Here is a 12,676-nt window from a genome sequence, read left to right as displayed (position 1 = left end):
CGTTTAGGTTTAGCAAAACTGTCCAGTTTGGCCTAAAAATTCTCTTGAAAAATTAGAGCTTTTAGATAAAAAATGGGCTTGGACAAAAAATAAGACCCATTTTCTAAACGGGTTGGGCCTCGGGTAAAATATTTTTGGCCCAGCCCAAATAAATAAAGTATTTTTTTAAGAAAAAGTATCTTGCTATTTTTTTGTTGTTCCTAGTGTTTTGGTGTTGTTATTGTTATTTTTTTGTTGTTATTTTTGTGTATTTTTTATATTGTTTCGCTATCATTTTTAATATTATTTGGATACTGTAGAACCTATGTTTTATTGTTAATTTTGCTACTATTTTAATTGCAACTATCTTAATATAAAGAATTATGAAAAGTTACATTTTGGTCACTAACTTTATCTACTTATAATGTTTTGATAACTTGTCTGTTAATGGTCGATACAGCCTTAATGAAAAAGTGAGATGGCACATTAATTCAAGAGTTAATATCCTATTTGATCCTTAAACCATAGCTAAAACATTTAATTTGATACTCTTACAACATTTTACAGAACAACTAGAAACTCTACCACACGCGTATGTGTGTGGAAGCCACATTTAGAATACAAATTTGTGTTTCAAAATAACATATAATAAATAATTAAATGTATAGTTTGGAATTAATTAATAATACACATGAAATATTTACGATATTAAAATAAAAAATTAAGCTGTAAGTAAAACAAAATTTAAACATAATGAATATAACATATTAAGAATACTAAATGAATACAATTATTTAACATGGTATTGTTATCAATCCTAAGTTGGTGTCAAGTTAATTTGTGATACCATCTTAAATAATAGTATAGATATACAATGATGAATATAATAAAACTACATTGTAAAATTAAAATGTATAAATTATTTAAAGTAAAGCTTTGGTAAGTGATAATTTAAAGTTTTATGCATCGGTATGGGTTCAAATCCCTTATAAGTAAATTTTTTAAAATAAAAAGACTAAAATAATATCGAATAATATAATCTATTTTAAATATAAAAGTATATTTTTGTAATTTTCCTAACTAAGTTGGTGTCTAATTGACTCGTGATACAAATTCAGTCAAGAGTATAAATATACAATTGATAAATGTATTAAACTGTACATAATCATATTAAAATGTATAAATAATTTAAAATAAATTTTGGTTGAGTCGTAAATTTATAGTTTTACATATTGGCGTGAGTTCAAATCTCACTATAAATTTTGTCATTTCTCTAATCGTGTTGGTGTCCGATTGACTCGTAATACCAACTTAATTAAAGGCTTAAAATATATAATAATATAGATTCTGGAAAAATTATTAAAAAAATCTAAAAACATAAAAAAGAATCTTAAAAATGTCTAAAAATTCAATTTAATTTTTGAAATTGTAAAAAAAATGTTTTTTAATTGTAATTATGTAAAATTTAATTAAAAATTCATAAAAATTCTAAAAATTCTAAAAATTATATAATAAACAAAACACGATGTAATATTATATGTGTGATATATAGTAGAGGTGCTCATGGGCCGGGCGGCCCGGCCCGGCCCGATGGCCCGCCCGAAATATGGGAGGGTTTGGGTAAAAATATAGGCCCGAAATATGGGCTTGGGCAAAAAAACGAGGCCCGTTTAGAAAATGGGCCGGGCCTCGGGCACCACTTTTTCGGCCCGGCCCGGCCCGATATAATAAATATATTTATTTTTTTAATTTTAAAATATTTTTTACATACTTTTTTAATTTTTTTTAAATTTTAAAATATTTTTAAAATACTTTTTTTAATTTTTTTAATTTTAAAATACTTTTTTAATTTTTTTTAATTTTAAAATATTTTTAAAATACTTTTTAAAATTTTAAAAAAATTTTAAAATAAAAATGGGCCGGGCCTGGGCTTATGATTTTTTTCTCGGGCCGGGCCTGGGCAAAATCTTAGGCCCATATTTCGGGCCTGGCCGGGGCCGGAATTTTTTATGGACCCGGCCCGGCCCATGAACACCTCTAATATATAGCATACAATACGGGAAAAAAATACGAAAAAACAAGTCCTTAGTTTTTGGTTGTTGTGGTCTGAATTTTTAAGGTTTGTGTAGGGTGTTGTTTTTGATGAATGATCCATTGTTGTGTTCTTTCATAGTAATGGATAAACACAAGCTGGGTTCTTTCTCATTTAAACTAAGGTTTTATTTTATTTTATAAAAAACAGTTTTCTTTTTCTTTCTGATTTGAGTTGTTTTGTTTTTTAAATTTCATTATTGGGTTTTGCTTTAATTTGCATTTTCTAGTATAAAATTGAGATTTCGGTTGTAGGTTTAGGGTTTTTGGTAGTTCAAATATCAAGATAGAAGTGAATATATAGTTAAAAAGTTTAGGTTTTTTTTTTTTTTGGTTTGGTAGATGAGAAAATCAAGGAAAATCTGGGATGTTAAAGAATTCCTATGCAATGAACATTGGAGCTAAAATCCTTGCCATTGGACTTGGAATATGACAAAGTGGAGGAGACCTTTGTGTTGATGCTGTAAAAACAGCATTGTTGGATGAAATCAAAGTTAAGAAAGCATTGAGCGAAGCTTTCAAAGGTTCTAAAAATTATATAATTATGTAAATATGTGTTTTGTTTATTATATATATTTTAGAATTTGCATGAAAATTTTAATTTTTTATATAATTAAAATTTTAAAAAATATTTTTATAATTTCAATAAATAAATAATGAACTTTCAGAATTTTTTAAGATATTTTTTATATTTTTAGAATTAAAAATAAAACTTTTCTCACAATTATTGTTAAAAATGTTATACAAGTACCAAATTGAATGATCAAATTAGATATTAACCGTTAAATTAATATGACACCTCACTTACCCGATAAAACTTAAACGGCCACTAACGAACGAATGAGTAACCAAAAAGTTATAAGTCGATAATATCAAGGACTAAAATATAATTTTTCATAATTAAGTGGTTAAAAAAATGAGGTTGATATTTTTGTAGTTTACCTAACTTCTTATTATTAAGAAAAGAATATTGTCACTATTATTTTTGAAGTGTTTTTTTTTCCAAATAGAAAGTGAAGATAAAAAATTTTAAAGTGGAAATAGAGCTATGTTATAAAGTTAGTAGGTAGCCAAAGTATAAAAATATATAACACCCCATCCCTCCCGAGTGCTACGATGAAGGCAAGTGATCCGGGAACTTCGTGGCAGAGAGAGAGAGAGACAGTAAACAACAATAACACTGCATCTATGATGTATCCAAATTCCTTCTCCCAAACATGTTGCCTTTCTTCATCTTCATCTTCTCGTTCTCTTTCTCTTTCTCTTCTTCCTCCTTTCTCTATCACTTCTTGCCCCACACTTTTGCCCACCTGGCAATCGGGCCCAATTTTCTTCACAGCACATGCATTAGCATTAGCTGGTAGACAAACCCTTTCCAGGTAAAATGTTTTTACTCTTTCTTTATTCCTTGTACCTGTGTTTTAATTTGTCATGCATTGCATGTCAATGTTTTCCTCACAAGAGACAATATGCTATTCCCTTTTATGACTTTTCTTCCTTTCCTTTCTTTCTTTTGCATTACAAAACTTTTATCTTCACTTTGTTCTTTTGGGATTCCATTAAACTTTCTTACATGCAAAAAGTGACCATTGATTGCGCTCTTATTTCTTAATGTTTCTTTTTATCTCAACCCCAAAATGTACTCTTCTTTTTCATTTTCTGGGTATCTTTGTGTTTGTGTCATCATTATATTCCTTGACCCGCTCTCTCTTTCAGAGAGATGGAATGATGAGAAGGGTTGAAAGGGATGGAGGCGCATGAGTTTACTGCAATCATTTGTTACCCATTTTTCCAATCCTTTTTGGATTTTTTTCCCATTTGCGTTAGGTTAAAAGGAATGTAAGGATCTAATATTTTATTTTTGGTTCTCTCATGAGATTAAGGAAGCGTCGACAATGCTTTCCTTCTTGCTCTTCTCTTCACAGAGTAATCCTCCCCCAAGCCCTCCATACCCCTTTTTTTCTGTCTCTGATTTTGATCACTGGTGCTATTACAAGTCTATTAATTAAATATAACTATTAGCTTAAGCTGTTCTTGTTATCAAGCTTAATTTGGGCTTGCCTCTTGGCAAATCTCATGAATTTGCAGTAACCTTTTTTTCAAATATATATATATAAAGCTTGGTTGCTTGCAATCAACAAGGCTATAACTTTAGGAGTATCTATATTCATTGAGTTCCTGCTATTTATATTTAAAAAAATTTCTTCCATTTCTGCATTTAGTAGTTATGTCTCTTGTTCTGTTTTATGTCAGAATGAATGCATTCCATTATATGATGAATAGTTAAGAGCTTAATTATCTGCATGGGAATCTACAATTCAACGTTTAGATTCTTATTGAACCTTCAACCTTATGAAACGAGTTAATTAATTTGCAGCCTATCATTCTCAGTCAGGACAATGCCACTTTTATTTCTATGCAACTAATCGGTATTGACTAGTTCGTCGAAAATTGAAATGTAGGTTGATGAGGATGAAGTTTACTGGAGACGAAAGAAGGGCGGTGAAGAGTTGGAATGGCCACACAATTCCACTCACCTACTATCACAGTTAGCTCAATGTTTTAGTGAGTAGATTTTCCTAATAAATTCTTTTAGCATTCCAATGTTTCGGCACTCCAAATTAGGACAGTCTTAATTGCCTAGCATGTTTGGTATGCAAGTGTATATTTGTTCAATTCCTACTCTACATTGACATACAATGCTTTCTGAAACCAACATCATTATGTAGCTTAATATGTAGCCAAATGGAGGGAAACATTTGTACAGCTTAACTAGTTAGAATTATCTAATCTTCTGACACTTCATGAGTTGTCTTTAGCTCTTCGTATATCACATGAGGTTCCATGATAATGAGTAGAGTTAGCTTTAGACTGACATGTCATTGGCATTTCAAAATATTAGGAGAGCTAAGAACAAAAGTCTTACAAGGTAGAACACAACATAACCTATTGCTAATTCAAATTTGCTAACCTAGAAATTTGCCCTGTTTTTCTAGCTTTCTTTATTATTAGCATTGGTTCTTTATAGGTATATTATGCTTCTTTTCTCCTTTCCTCTATGCCAAGTCTCAACAGCTGCAGTGTAGAGAAACTAAGAGTAAAATTACTCAAAAGTGTGTAAGATGCCATGCTTAAGACCATGTCAACCTATTTCAACATTGAAATGCACGTTGCCTTGCAAAGTATTCTACAACTCATTCTTTAATATCACTGATCAGTCTTGTATGGTTGCAGCTAATGCTATGGTTGGACCTAAATCATGGCTAGGAGGGCTGTTCAATCGCTTTGGAAACAGGCGCAATGAGAAGTTTCTTGGCTACACTTTGACTCCTATTCAGGTAATTGAGAATGTTAAGTATTAGGACTGATTTTCTAATGTCTTCAAAATCTTATGTGTAATTATTTTTTTCATTATACAATTATTTGTTATCCGGTAAGGTTTACGTACACTGTTACAAGACAGTGAATGCAATGTCTTCATGTAACCAACTCCCTATGGTTGACCATAGAAAACCAGACTGTTCTTGAGTAGAACCAAACTGGTTTTTGCCATCATTTCTTGAGTATTCATTTTAATGATGTGCATAGAGAATTTGTGGCATTTGTCCTGCACTAATGAAAAATTGATGCAGAACTAGAGTATTGATTTTGTTAGGCTAATCTATTTTGATGTATATATAGTATACATATACATACACATATTAATTCCATTCTCAGCCTCAGTGATAATAAAATTGATATACTTTTTTTCAAATTCTGATCAGGAACAAAGACTTCACAGGCTTCAAGAACGACTACATATACCTTTTGATGAGACTCGTCCTGACCATCAGGCACTTCATTCTTTTAACATCCATATTGTTTTCTAGCATTTCTAACTTTGATCAGACATGGTTGTACATCGTAAATAACAACTATTTTATCTGTCATAATTTTCTACAATTTGTAAATAGCTATGGTTTGGGGTCTTCTGCCTTCAGCATGTTTCATTTTAATCAATTTAAATGCTGTATAAATTAGATGATTACTGATCTCATGATCCTTTGGTGTCACAGAAAGCTCTCATAAAATTATGGCACATTGCCTTTCCGAATGTTGTTCTAACAGGCTTGATCTCTGAACAATGGAAAGATATGGGGTGGCAAGGTCCTAATCCATCAACTGACTTTCGGTAAATTTCTTGATTCTTTTTCTTTTTTGACTTTTTAACTTGCTACCTGAGGAGGCTTGGAAAGGATATACAACTAATGGCATACAGTAATTGGCAAATGCACTTCAGTGTAACAGTCCTTTTCCCTAATTTCTACATTCAAAATCGAATTTTATTTGTCTAAAAGTGAACTTTTCATTGTAGGGGTTGTGGTTTTATCTCACTTGAAAATTTGTTGTTTTTTGGCCAAAATTTTCCGGTGAGCCTTCTCTTTTGTTTTGGCCTTTTATACGTCTAGATTTTGCAAGAAAATTGGCTTATTTACTAATTATACAAAAATGCAAAATGAAGGCATCTTTTCATAGGTTATTATTGAAGGAAGATGGAGACAGAGCAACTTGGGAATACCCATTCGCCGTTGCTGGCATCAATGTATCTTTTATGTTGATTCAGATGTTGGATTTATATTCAGGTTTTCTCAAAAATATTAAACTTTCTCATTCATGTACCACATGTTTTCTCAAAAATTAAGCTCAATATAACAATATGTTACACAATTATAGTTTCAAATAAAGTTTTTCTAAGTCCTTTTTATCAGCAATTTTCATTCTCCGGTAATTGTTGAGTGTCCTCTGATATACTTGTGAAAACAACCGTTGTAGATTCAATGGACTATTCATGTGGTAGGACAATCTTTCATAATGATATTTTCATTGATCTTATCCTATATATTTTTCAATTATTTGCATGGAGGTCAATAGTTCAAGTTTCTGAATGGTCTGCCAGGTGTAGAGGATCTTTTTGGTTAGAATGCAAACATATTTTATAGTTTAAGATCCATAGTAAAAATAGGTTAGCTGTTATGTGACCTATCCTCTCTCTCTTTTTTTTTGCAGAAAAACCAAAAAATCTACCAGGATTAAATTTCCTGAAACTATTAGGAGGTAACCGAACCGAGGATCTCAGTACTTTATGCTCAAGCACTGTTGGAATTATGAAACTGATTTTTGGTCTCAAGATCTGAATGTTTGAAATTTTGCAGAAGATGAAGAAGCCTTCGATGTACTATATTGTGTAGCTTTTGAATTGATGGATGCTCAGTGGCTTGCTATGCATGCTTCCTACATGGAGTTCAATGTACTTTCTCTCTCTCGCTCTCTTGTCGCATTCACATCTTGCCAAACTTCCTTCTTCCTATGGAACTCCAAACTAAATGGTTTTTATATTTTAATTTCATTTCAGTGCTGCTCTATGTGAAATCATGAACCATCCAATTTGTCCATTTATTTCTTCCTTTTCCTTTTTCTGTATGGTGACTGAACAAGAAAAGATGCTTTATTAGTTTATGTGGAAGTCATTTTTAAACAGAAAAGCTTATGAAAGGATTTATAAGCAATAGAAAAGCTTATGAAAGGATTTATAAGCAATCATTGCATCCAATTGGACCAATCTCCCCCCCCCCTCTCCCCAAACCCTGCACTTTCTTTTGTCCTGTCAAGCTGGCTCCTTGAAGATTCCTTTTTAGAATCTTAATGTATTGCTTGATATCAATCATTTGGATCACCTCTTCTTGTTGAATGAGTCATTTCAATTTTCAACCCCTAATTCTCTAGTATTTTCGTTCTTGCAGGAGGTTTTACAAGTAACACGCACACAACTGCAGAGAGAACTGTCTTTGGACGATGTACATAGAATACAGGATTTACCAGCTTACAATCTGTTATACAAGTAGCTCTGCTATCAACAGTTCTTTGAAGCCACCAAAAAAGATGGTCATTATTGGACAATTTTGCCAAATGGGGGGAATTTTCCTAATTTAATGGCTAATGTAATCTATGGAGGGTTTTAGTCATTTTAGCCGAGGTTTGTGAGCTAAAATAGACAGAACTGAAGCTTAAACCGTGGAGGATATGAAGGCAGGTGATCAAGTCTAGGTACATTATCAGACAGGGATAGATGGAAGTGGTAGTACTCTAAGCAATAGCGAATACATTATAGGTTTCACAAGTTTCTATACTTTCAAGCCACCCGCATGCATGAGAATACTAACAATCTCAAGTTATGGAAATAGTTTACCATACTGTTGTCTTTGCTGTTGGTTCTTTTCATGCATATGCAAAAAGCTTCAAGAATTTCGATTCCTTAGCTGTCTCAGGTTTCCTATTGGAATCACAGTAATTCTTTCTGTTTCCAAGTTCCTGCTCCAGTTGGTGGCTTTGTAATTTTCAGATTGCTCGTCTTAATCTGATCATTCTGAAACCTCTGAATCATCTGATCTGTCTGTCCAAAATATTGAACAGTGGGATTTGTTGAAAGCATAGATTATAATTTCGTCTCTTTAGTATGCAGCTTTTAAGTGCTGCGTGACTGTCCATACTAACCTGTAAAATACAGTTTTTTTTATTTTGGGGGGGGGGGGGATTGGAGGTTAAGGCTGTTGAAAATGGTATGAACGTGGAATTTATTGAAGTACATAATTGATGTGAGATTTATGGTTCCTTTGGGATCATATGATGTCTTTCTCCACGTCGTCAAAGGTTTATTTTTCTTGTTCGCTTTGACCATTTGAACATTGCAGTTTATCAGTAAAGGCATTTTATAAGTTGAAGACATGAGTTTGCACCTTTCCAAGTTGGTGACATAAACACATACAATTGATTGAACTTTCCAGCTTGGAAACATAATCATTAACCTTCAGATACTTTTCAATGCTAATGAACAAGACTACTTGAAAGCAGTATTGTCTGAATAGGTCTAGTTAAGGTACCGGTTCAAGGAAAGGTATCAAATCGGTTTATCTATGAATTGATATAAACAGATTGAATTGAATTCACTTTCAGAGTTTTTGAATTAATATTTTATTTTTATTTTTGAATTATTTATTTTTTTTATCCATTCAAATTGATCGAATCGAGAATTATTGATTTGGTCATCAATTCGGTTCTAAAAAACTCAAGTACATTAATGCCTATTTTTGTTGATAAAACAAATTTATGAGGTCATTCTGAAATCTAAATACCTTCTAATAGGTATATAAATTAATGTAGAATTTTTTTTATTGTTCTTTCTCTACTTCATTAGTAAACTTTCTTTTAAAATAATTTTATATTTCTATTAAATATTTAGACCGAATATATCTAAGATTTAAATACATAAAAGTTTTCATAAATTCAACATACCATTAGTAATTTTCTTTCAAAAAAATAAACATCATGCTTTTCGGTGTCATGAAAAAGCAATATATCAATTTTTTTCAAATATAAGATTCACAATAATCACACTAGCAACAATAATTTTTAAATAAAATGCTAAATTTCTAATCAATCTTAATTTCTTCAAGTATTTGTATTAATCAATCCTAATTTCTTCAATGATTGTATTAATCATCCTCTAAAAATTATTATCCACTCACGATGTTAGGAATCTAATACAAAATCAATAATCCCAAAATCATTCAATAAAGAAAAATTGTAACATCCTCAAAACCCCCTTGGTCGTAAATAATATGAGATAAAATTTTAGTGAAATAAGGTATAAGATAAAAGAAAATGAAAGTTACAATATATCAAAAGAGAGTTAAATCAAGAAGCATGACATGATGTATTAAGGAAGGGACTAAATTGCAAATATGCATAAAGTTCTATGGCACAAGCATAAATGTGACATCCCTACAATTGATATATAATAAAAGTAGTAATAAATTGAATAATATATAATTGATTTTTCGGTAAAATGAGAAAATGATATAAAGCGGATAAAAGAGAATATTGAGGAGTATAATAATAATAATAATAATAATAATAATGATGATGATGATGATGATGATTAAGAAGTAGGTTTTAGTATATTGATTTAAAGTAAAGGCTAAATTGTAAACATGTGGAAATTTTTTGGCTCAAGTGTAAATATTCAAATTTAAGGGATCAAAGTGTAAAAATGAGGAAGTTGAAGGACCAAAAGTGAAAATAATCCAATTTACTAAGATATGAAATTGGCGTGCAGGGACCAAATTGAATAGGTGAAGAATTGTGAGGGACTAAATTGTAATTTTACCAAATTAAATGATGATTCAAGGATGAAATTTTGAAAGATCATAAAGGGAAAAATAGTCAATTAGCAAGAGGGAGAGTCTAGAATGTAATGATATGTTGATGATATTTTGGTGATTTTTTAATTAATTAAATAGTTAAGTATTATTTTATTAATATTTTGCTTAGATATTTATCATTATTTTATTTAGAAAAATAATAGTATAAAAAGAGAGGAAGGATGAAGGAAATGGATCATCCTTCCAACGTGAGTGAAAGGTTAAGAAAAGAAGTTTTCTTTTCTTTATAATTTAGTCCTTTGCCATGAAAATTTATTTTTTTACCCAAAATTTTTGACAATTTCCTTAGATACTAAAAAGAGAAGATGAAGTAGAGATTCCAGAGAATATGTTCATCAATTTAGAAGAAAGAAAATAGTAGATGAAAGTGGAGAAAATGAGATGAAAAAGGAAGGAAAGCGGTGAAGATGAGAAATGCATAGAAATGAAGGAGAAATAAAGAAATTCTTGACAAAGGAGATAAGTTTCATACTAAACCTACTTGTATTTCAATATATTGAGTTAAATATTTTTTTAGTGGGATGTATGAAACATGTATTTAATCTAAATACTAGAAATAGAAAGTATTTGATGAAGAATAGAAACTTAAAACACTAAATTGGTAAGAGAGAATGTGATTTGTATGGTGAAAAGTACTAAGATTAAGAAATTAATATGTAATCTACGCATAAACATAAGTGTCTAAATTGTATAGTAATCAAAAGTATGTCAATTATGTGTGAATGAATGAAAGATAATGCAAAGAACCATGGAAAAGAAAATATTTTTTTCCATTAAAACAGTTTAGACAGAAGCAATGACTTAACTTTGAAAATTCACCAAAAATTATAAAAATTTAGTTAGTGATTGAATTAAATATTATTGAGTCTAGTTTCATATGGAAGAAACGGTGAAAGAAACGGAATTTTATAATTTGAGATATCTTAATTTTCGTGAAAGAAGGTCGGAGTGGATTCAGGTTCCCCTGTTCTGACTTTGGAAAATCATAAAAATTTTTAAAAAAATTATTATGGTTTTAAATTTTTATTTTTAAATTATTAATGAGTCTATTTTTATGAGAAACAAATAGAAACATCATCCAAACCCCGTACTAAGAGATAATTAATTTTTAGTAAAGAAAGGTTGAAGCTGCCAAACAGCAGAACATGGGCAAATTTGAAGAATTTACTGTACTTATTGGCTAAGTCATAAATTTTGAAATTTTTATGGTGAAAACATATTTGAGTCTAGTTTCAAAAACATCAAGGGGATCTTAATTTCAAATTCTATATCTCAAGATATAAATAATTTAGTGACTATGACTATGACTCAAGTGAACAACTTTGATATGAACACATAAGTAATTAGTGGAATTTTAGATAATATTACATATAAACATGTTATATACTAAAAGCTAACTAATATATACATAAAGGATGTGGAATGGAGAGGAGGAGGAAAAAAATATGAATATATATATAGTAGATGAATTTGAAATGTTTCGAAATGGTTGCAAGTGATGGAATGATTAATACAAGTGAGTATGTTTAAACGAATTGATAAAATAATAAGTGAATAATTGTTAATTGATGTGATATTGAATTATTTGTTAAAATTTTATGAAGAATTAAATTGATTGGCACAATTTAGAAATAAATATGAATTATACGTAAAGTGGGTAAACTACTTTTGAAAGTGCAAGTCCTCCAATGGTCTTATTTGTAAAACTTTAATATTTGTGTTAATTTTATATATTTTGTTATCTTTGATTGAATATCATGTTTTTATGAGGACTTGATATTAGAAATAGATGTAAGTGGATGATATGTAAAATGAAGTTGCGGTTATGACATCTGAATATATACTCAGGTAATGATATATGAAAATAAAAATAAAAATAAAGCGTGGAACTTGTAAGAAAATAGAGACGATGTCACGATGACAAGTTCGCCATGTCACGACGTGGAAACCCCAACGTCGTGACGACAGTTCAGAAACTTTTATGAATATTACAGTTTGACCTTTGATCAATTGTAGATGTTTTAATAAGCTCCTTTAACTCATTATTAGTTCTATCGTAAATTCAATTATTACTAAAATGAGTTAATGATCTACATTAAGTACATAATATGATAAATTGATCTGGAATTTTCAGTAGTTGCTTCGGCAACGAATGTGACATCCTGATGCATTGACTTCACTACCGAGTCGGGTATGGGGGTGTTAAAAAAACTAAAAATTGCATAAAAATCCTAATCTATCATAAGAAAAGCCACAATCCTAATTTTTTAGAGATTAATCAATAAAGCATGAAATGAAAAAGAAGAATTGTTACCAAATTGGGAGACCAACATGAAAGTATTAAAAGA

The 12,676-nt window shown here is 30.3% G+C and overlaps 1 protein-coding gene across 2 annotated transcripts; it reads left to right on the top strand.

Annotated features, from left to right (window-relative positions):
• The first annotated feature begins 3,197 nt into the window (after positions 1 to 3,197).
• On the top strand, positions 3,198 to 8,746 carry LOC107943503 (ELMO domain-containing protein A). Of its 2 annotated transcripts, none has more exons than XM_041106882.1 (10): positions 3,198 to 3,449; positions 4,533 to 4,635; positions 5,305 to 5,408; positions 5,835 to 5,903; positions 6,126 to 6,241; positions 6,425 to 6,479; positions 6,572 to 6,692; positions 7,117 to 7,164; positions 7,263 to 7,357; positions 7,851 to 8,746. In XM_041106882.1, the coding sequence occupies exons 3-10, from the start codon at positions 5,313 to 5,315 to the stop codon at positions 7,950 to 7,952; spliced, it is 702 nt and encodes a 233-aa protein (XP_040962816.1). In that variant the 5' UTR covers positions 3,198 to 3,449; positions 4,533 to 4,635; positions 5,305 to 5,312; the 3' UTR covers positions 7,953 to 8,746. The 2 variants fall into 2 exon arrangements, with proteins under 2 accessions (XP_040962816.1, XP_040962815.1); XM_041106881.1 differs by lacking the exon at positions 3,198 to 3,449 and adding an exon at positions 3,525 to 3,996.
• The last annotated feature ends 3,930 nt before the right edge of the window (positions 8,747 to 12,676 follow it).

Source organism: Gossypium hirsutum, chromosome D12, assembly GCF_007990345.1.
Source record: "Gossypium hirsutum isolate 1008001.06 chromosome D12, Gossypium_hirsutum_v2.1, whole genome shotgun sequence".
Taxonomy (NCBI): domain Eukaryota; kingdom Viridiplantae; phylum Streptophyta; class Magnoliopsida; order Malvales; family Malvaceae; genus Gossypium; species Gossypium hirsutum.
This window is presented reverse-complemented; position numbering and strand designations above follow the sequence as displayed.